This window comes from Carassius carassius, chromosome 15, assembly GCF_963082965.1.
Source record: "Carassius carassius chromosome 15, fCarCar2.1, whole genome shotgun sequence".
In the NCBI taxonomy this organism is placed as follows: Eukaryota; Metazoa; Chordata; class Actinopteri; order Cypriniformes; family Cyprinidae; genus Carassius; species Carassius carassius.
The window spans coordinates 5,906,437-5,913,855 of record NC_081769.1 but is presented as its reverse complement, the minus strand read 5'-3'; the positions used below and the strand labels follow the sequence as shown (position 1 = coordinate 5,913,855).

At 42.3% G+C, this 7,419-nt stretch overlaps 1 protein-coding gene across 1 annotated transcript; it reads left to right on the top strand.

Annotated features, from left to right (window-relative positions):
• Positions 1-3,138: 3,138 nt before the first annotated feature.
• Positions 3,139-4,779, top strand: LOC132159004 (zinc finger BED domain-containing protein 5-like). The gene has a single exon (XM_059568646.1). It carries the CDS (start codon positions 3,139-3,141, stop codon positions 4,777-4,779), a length of 1,641 nt encoding a protein of 546 aa, XP_059424629.1.
• Positions 4,780-7,419: the final 2,640 nt, after the last annotated feature.

Genomic DNA, 7,419 nt, shown 5'->3' with positions numbered 1-7,419 from the left:
AGCGACCCCTAGAGGACGCAGTTCGAAGTTCCCTCAAAAGGGAACTGTCTCAGGTTACGAATGTAACCATAGTTCCCTGAGTAGGGAATGAGACACTGCGTCCTCTAGCTCCCTGCCATGCTTCGGACGCAAGCTTCAGACAAAGAAGTGAATGACGTGCTCTCCCGGTGCTTATTTATAGTCGCACCGGTAGTGACGTCGGAGGCTGTCGGGCGGCCAACAAGTTGGTGTTTTTTCCGTGTATGCTTCAGACACGCTTTGTTCCCCAAAGCGACCCCTAGAAGACGCAGTGTCTCGTTCCCTACTCAGGGAACTATGGTTACATTCATAACCTGAGATAGTTATTTGGATTATACAAAAACAAAATAAAAAAGTTCATATTAAATAAAATGAAGCTAAACCCATAAAAGAAAAAAACAAAGCTATAATAACCTTGGAATACAAAAGGTGGTTTCGATACGCAGCCCAATATCTCTGAAACAGCATGCATATGGGAGAGGGTGTGTGGCTTTATTGGGGATTGTGGGAAGAATGTTTACAGTGAATCTGTGCAGGCGGGCAGACAGCTCCTCGTTACCAGGTCTAGCTCGACGACAGGCTTCGTGTCTTAATTACTAAGCCGCCTGTGAAAATGCCTGTGTTGTGAGCAGGCTGCCGGTCTGTCGTTATGCTAAGCAGCAAATATTCACCTGCTTCAGACCTGTGCACACAAACACACCATTCCTGCTGCCGCTAAAACACTTGCCCTCCTCCCACAGTTTCCATGGCAACTGTCATCACTTGGAGTGGGTGGTAGAGAGGAAAGTGGAGGGTTGTTTTGCTGGTTGTGATGGCTTCTAGGCGTGCAATAACAACATATGACTTAGTCATGGCAGACAGTGAGCATCAACTTTACCAGTATGAGAGGAACAACTGCTCCACTGTTCTTCTTCCAAATGTTAACTCTGCCCATTTTGCCTTGCCAGTATTGACATTTGATGTTTAATAGTTTAATGAATTTTCAGAAAATTACTGCTGAAAAAAAAAATATTATATGTAATATTTATATATTCAATGTAAATTCACATGTAATCAACTTAATGATAAATTGAGAGACAATAATCCGCAATTCAAGTCACCAAATAATAAGAAAATACCCAAACAGATGTGAACAGGACATATTTCCTCTGAAATATAAAGGATATTTTTTGTTCTCAATTGTTTCAATTAACTGGCTGATCATACTGTTAGACACACACACACACACACACACACATAAAACCCACATTTATTATTATAATAATACTTTTTTTTTGCATAAAAACACAGCTCAAAGTAACAAAATCACTTCTTTATAGGGGTTGTGCAATGAGGAATCTTTTTTTTCTTATCTTTAGGCTCTATATAATATAATAGTACATTTAAAAAAAAAGGCATTTGTAAAATGGAGATAAAAAAAAAACGGATTATAAGACATTTAACCTTGACTAATTATCTGTTCTGGAAATGAGTACTATTCCAGCTTCATTTCTTGAGAACTGTTACTTTGAAATATTACAGACACAGCAGGGCATGAAGTGAGCTGGTATGCAATTCTGCATAAGGCTGTTCACAGAACCGGAATGATTATTACATACTTTCTACTCTGCTTGAGAGACACTCAGTCTCTCTCTAATGCTCGGACAAAGTCTCTTTCCTACTCTTTCATTCTTTCAAATGCAGTTTAAATCATGATTAAATGAAGATATTGTGGTGCACCACACTGTATTATCAAGACATTTGAATGAGATGCCTAGTTGATTGAAGCACTTTTTTTTTTAATTAAAAAAAATAAAATAAAAAAAAAATAAATAAATAACCTTCACAGATTAGGACTGGAGTGTTTGTTCATTATGTGGAAGTTCAAATCACAAACAAAAAACATATCTGAGAATTGTGTGTATTCTGTATTTTTACACCTCATTGTTTTGAAATGTTTCACACTGGATAAACGCTTAATGATTGTTGGTTTTGCCATGCATGTTCATTTTAAACTTAGCCACAAAAATTAACAGTGCAACTGAGTTTGAATTTATGTTTGTACAATTTATTGAGGAATAGAAATGGAATTCACTGCAGAGGATCCATTTGTGAGCGAGCAATGTAATGCTTAATTTCTCCAAAGCTGTTTTGATGAAGAAACGGGGTAGGAAAATGTTCAGCCTTTTTTATTTTTAGGTGAACTTTTCCTTTAAAGTTACTAAATTTATTTATTTATTTATTTTTCTCGATAATGAACCCCATTCATTTTTATTCCACAACTGTAACCAATTTCTTCTTCTTCTTTTTTCCCAGTTCAGAGATGAACGTATGCAATTTTGGCTAGTAGCACAACCTGATCTTGCCAATGGCAATGGACCTGACAATTGTTGGTGAAGAATTGCTCCATATTCACAGGAGCAAATTTACTTATGAATTTTCATGTTACCATTTGTTATTTAGAAAATTTCAAGACTGTTTTTACTGCATCCTTTCAAGAAAGGGTACAAAAGTTGTCACTAGTGTGGTACCCTATCAAAAGGTATAACTTTCTACCATATTTATCCCTAAAGCATACTGCACAAAACTGGCCTAGAGCAGGGGTTTTCAAACTGGGGTCCGCGGACCCCAGGTGGGCCGCAAGAGAGCGCTAGGGGGTCCGCGAAAAACTTGGCAGAAAAAAAAAAATGACAGCCCGTTCTCATCCCAAGGCGTCAGTATATGACGCCCTAGCCTAGGATGAGAATGCGTTGCAAATGATTTAGGCTACGAGATATTTTTTTTCCAATCCTAAAATTATTAATTATTAATGACCAAATCTATATATAGTTTTATGATTTATATAAGTGGATACTTAATTGTAACGTGTTTATCCCAAAATCCTTTGCGCTCTTTAACGTTTTGCATACAGTTGAATGGACGGAGCAATTAGCGGCTGTAAGTGCAGTACAGATGATGGAAAGATTTTTAAAGAATCCCGCTCCCGCAAGCAGTTCATGCAAATCTGACTTGGCGAATGCAAAGGCAAAAACCAGAAAATATGACAAATCTTACATTGCGTTTGGTTTTACCTGCATGTTAAAGCAGGGAGTCGATAGACCCCAGTGTGTTCTTTGTCAAGAGATTCTCTCAAACGAATGCATGAAACCATCCAAACTCAAGCGCCATCTACAGCAGAAACATCCCAATGAGGCAGAAAAATCGACTGACTATTTCAAACATCAGGAGCTGTGTTTGGCCCGGCAGGCTAGTATTTTTCGGCAGCAAGCATCAGTCCCTGAGAGGTGTTTAAAAGCGTCATATTTGGCATCACTCCACATCGCGCGTGCAAAGAAGCCGCACACAGTTGGCGAAGCATTATTATTACCAGCTACCAAAGACATCGTCAAAGAGTTATTTGGAGAGGAAGCGGCACGAAAGGTAGATTGTGTGCCTTTGTCAGACAACACAGTAAGCAGACGCATAGGTGAGATGGCCGATGATATTTCATCACAACTTTTAGAACAGCTGCAAGTCAGTGAATACTTTTCACTTCAGTTGGACGAAAGTACTGATATAGCGAATCAAGCACAGCTAATGGTCTACGTACGTTTTCTCGGTAAGGACAAATTTATTGAGGAACTTCTCTTCTGTAAACCCCTTGAAGGCAGAACCACAGGTCAGGACATATTTAATATGATGGATCAGTTCATGACGGACAATTCAATAGACTGGTCTCGGTGTATTGGAGTGTGTACCGACGGTGCTGCCGCTATGACCGGTAAGCACAGCGGCGTCGTGACTCTGATAAAAGAGAAAGCCCCCAACGCCGTTGCCACACACTGCATGCTTCACCGTGAGGCTCTTGTGGCCAAGCGCATTGAAGATGACTTACATCAAGTGTTGAAGGATGTTATAAAGACTGTGAACTATGTAAAATCACGCCCATTGAAACACAGACTCTTCCGTTTACTCTGCAAAGAAATGGGTGCAGATTACGAGGGTTTGCTGCTCCACTCAGAGGTGCGCTGGCTTTCCCGCGGCGCCGTGTTAAGTCGCGTGTACGCGCTGCGCAAAGAGCTGAGAGAGTTTCTCTCTGATGAAAACCTAGAACTTGCCAAATGTTTTGAAGATGACACTTGGATACTGAAGTTGTCATACATGGCAGATTGTTTCCAGCATCTCAGTGTCCTCAATCAGAGCATGCAAGGACACAATGTTCACATACTGAATGCACAAGACAAGGTGCGTGCATTCATGCAAAAATTATCCCTGTGGGAAAGCAAACTGCAAGAAGGAGTAACAGAAATGTTTCCTCTCTACAACCAGGAGCGCATCTCCTCCACTGCAGACAATATCACACCCATAATTCAGTCTCACCTGTCACATCTTCAGGGCTATTTTAAACAGTATTTCCCTGATTTGAACAACAACCACCTTGACTTTGTAAGGGACCCATTTGCACCAGGGGTTGGCACTTATCTGGATCTGGCAGCCAAGGAGCAACTGATTGACTTGTCAAATGATGGCGGGAGAAAAACAAGGTTCCCATCTCTTCCTCTATCAGAGTTTTGGATGTCTGTGAGAGAGGACTACCCTATGTTGTCAGAGAAGGCAGTAAAATGTCTTTTACCTTTTGCCACAACTTATTTGTGTGAAGCTGGATTTTCAGCACTGAAAGTACTTCAGTCGAAGCACAGAGCCCGTCTGGAGGTTGAAAGCGACATGCGTCTGGCTCTAACTAAAATGAAGCCACGTTATGACAAACTATGTAGAAGCCACCAAGCTCATCCGTCCCATTAGGAGTTTTGAATCAGTGAATGATTCAAACTGGTTTGATTGTGTTTGTAATGCAAATGCTGTTCTTCAGGTTTAACTTGTCACATTATAATGCTGTGAAAGAAGGTTCCTTTTTCACTTAATAAAAATATAGCAGCAATTTAGCAGTGCCTTAATTAGAAAAGGTACCCAGTTCAATGTAAATATTTTGCAGTTTTCCATAAAGACAGGGGAAAAAAACTACAGAAACTACAAATATTACAAATGTCCAGGTTTAACTTTTCATCTACCAGTGCCTTATTTAGAAAAGCTATCTTGTTCAGTTAATGTAAAAATTTTTTTTTTTTTTTTTTTTTTTTTTTTTTTTATGAAATATAAAATAATTGTGAGAATCATTTTTGGCTATAGTGAGTAGCCAAACTAATAAAATAAATAGTTTTTAAAACAATACCATTTTGCATGCCTGTGAAATACGAATTATAATGTCTTTACGTTATACAGAATTTTAGTTTACAGATTTATACTTGAAATACATAAGTGCCTTTAAACTTTAGGCAAAGGGGTCCCCTGCAAGGAATCATCATATTTGGGGGTCCCTGAGATTAAAAAGTTTGAAAACCCCTGGCCTAGAGCACACCAGTCTGCAAACATGCACTATTTGAAGGTATAAAGCCTCCTAGTGGAGAATGCATGAGTATGTACGTGTCACGATCATCAGCTGGAGTGCCCAAAAATCTGTAGCATGGAGACAGACCTTTGCCTGGTACTTCTTCTGATTTTGGATATCCCCTGCATACCTGACGCTGTTACCTGAATTCTGCCTGTCTGAACATTCTGTCAGGGTTACTGAGGGAGAGGACCCAGATGCAGAATGAACAAGGGATGTTTATTGACAAAAATAGACAGAGCACAATAGGAGGGAGTGGCTTGAACGGTCCAGACAGTAGGGTAGGGCATACAACAGTGAAAGTCCAACAGGAGGGGATACTGGGGCAATGACTGGATAGCTGAGGGTGACCACTGGAACCAGCATAGGGAGGCAGCAGCTAGGACCGCTGCTGGGAGTTGGCAAGACCAGACAGAAGGTAGATGGCCAGGCAAGACACAAAGGAACAGAGAAATTGCAGCTTGAAGATCACTTGCCAGAACCGATACAGCTGCAAGGGTGAGGGAACCAGTTGTCAGGGAACCACAGACGGCCAGGCAGGGCTGGAGGGGGAGAACACAACACCGGACAAAACAACCAGCACACTAGACAACACAAACAATACAGGGAACAAGAAATTCCTTCCCAAAAACAGGGAAAAAGTAAATAAATAAATAAATAAATACCAAGAAACTAGGGGAAAACACAAATAAATAAAAGGTTAGGCCCTACAGGTAAATGCTGAGGGAAACAAACTAAACTAGACTAGAGACTTGAATCTAGCAAATGACAAGAAGGATACTCATGGATAATAGGTGAAAAAAAACTTAAACTAAAAAGGAACTAAAAGAGAAGACCTAGGGGAAAAAATAGCTCTTGGAGAACTCAACTTGGAGGCTCAACAGGAAAGTCCAAAAAGCAAAAACTAGATTTTGACAAGAAAAACTTGAAACTGCAAAACACACGTTAGGCAAACATGCAGCCAAAACCGAACCGGCAACTACAAGAGGGAAGAGAGCACAATAAGAAGCATACAGCGACATGAGGAACAGGTGACAACACTCTGACTAATGAGGACTAAACAAGGGGGCGTGAACCGGGAAAACAAGGAGGAGGGACAAGAGGAGCACGTGGCAGACACAAGAGACACAACCATGTGCTCAGGCACAAAATAAACAAAGACACATTGAACAAAGACAGTACAAACAAGGTTGTCAGGGCAGGATCCTGACAGTACCCCCCCTCCAAAGGACGCCTCCAGGCGTCCACCCTGGGTGGAGGAGTGAAAGGGGGCACAGGCATGGTAAGGGGCCAAGATGGTACTGACTGGGGGGCTGGGTGGGATGAAAACCTTGGAAATCCAGGCCTGTCAGGGAAGACAGGGGGTGGAAAAAGTTCCAGGGAAATGGTTAGTGAAAGGCCAGGGTGCTGCCGGCTTGGGGAAACCTTGTCTATCCCACTCTGCAAAGTTGGGGCCATTCTGGGTGGATTTCCAGGTATTCTTGGTTGGCAAGACATGACTAGCAAGGGGTTCTGGAATGGCCTCAAAGAGATTAGGGTTCTCTGGACCAGGCTCCAAAGGCGACTGTGGAAGGTTTGTGGGGACTGTCATAATGCCCTCCTGGGCCAAAGGAAGAGACTCAGAAGCTGACACTTGAATGACCTCAGAGGCTGATAAACTTCCCTCCAGGTCTTCTGGAATGGACTCCGGAATAGGTTCTGGACTGCCCTCCGGGGCTACTGGAACAGACTCGGGAGTGGATCCTTGACCGCCCTCAGGGGCTACTGAGTTGCCCTCCGGGGCTACTGGAACTGACTCGGAAGTGGATTCTTGACCGCCCTCAGGGGCTGCTGAGCTGCCCTCCGGGGCTACTGGAACGGACTCGGGAGTGGATTCTTGACCGCCCTCCGGGGCTGCTGAGCTGCCCTCCGGGGCTACTGAAACAGACTCGGGAGTGGACTCTTGACCGCCCTCGGGGGCTGTGGAACTGCCCACCGGGGTGAGAGTTAGATCTTGA

Coding starts and splice junctions, on each gene's coding strand:
- LOC132159004 (XM_059568646.1), top strand. CDS start 3,139: ATGAAACCATCCAAACTCAAGCGCCATCTACAGCAGAAACATCCCAAT.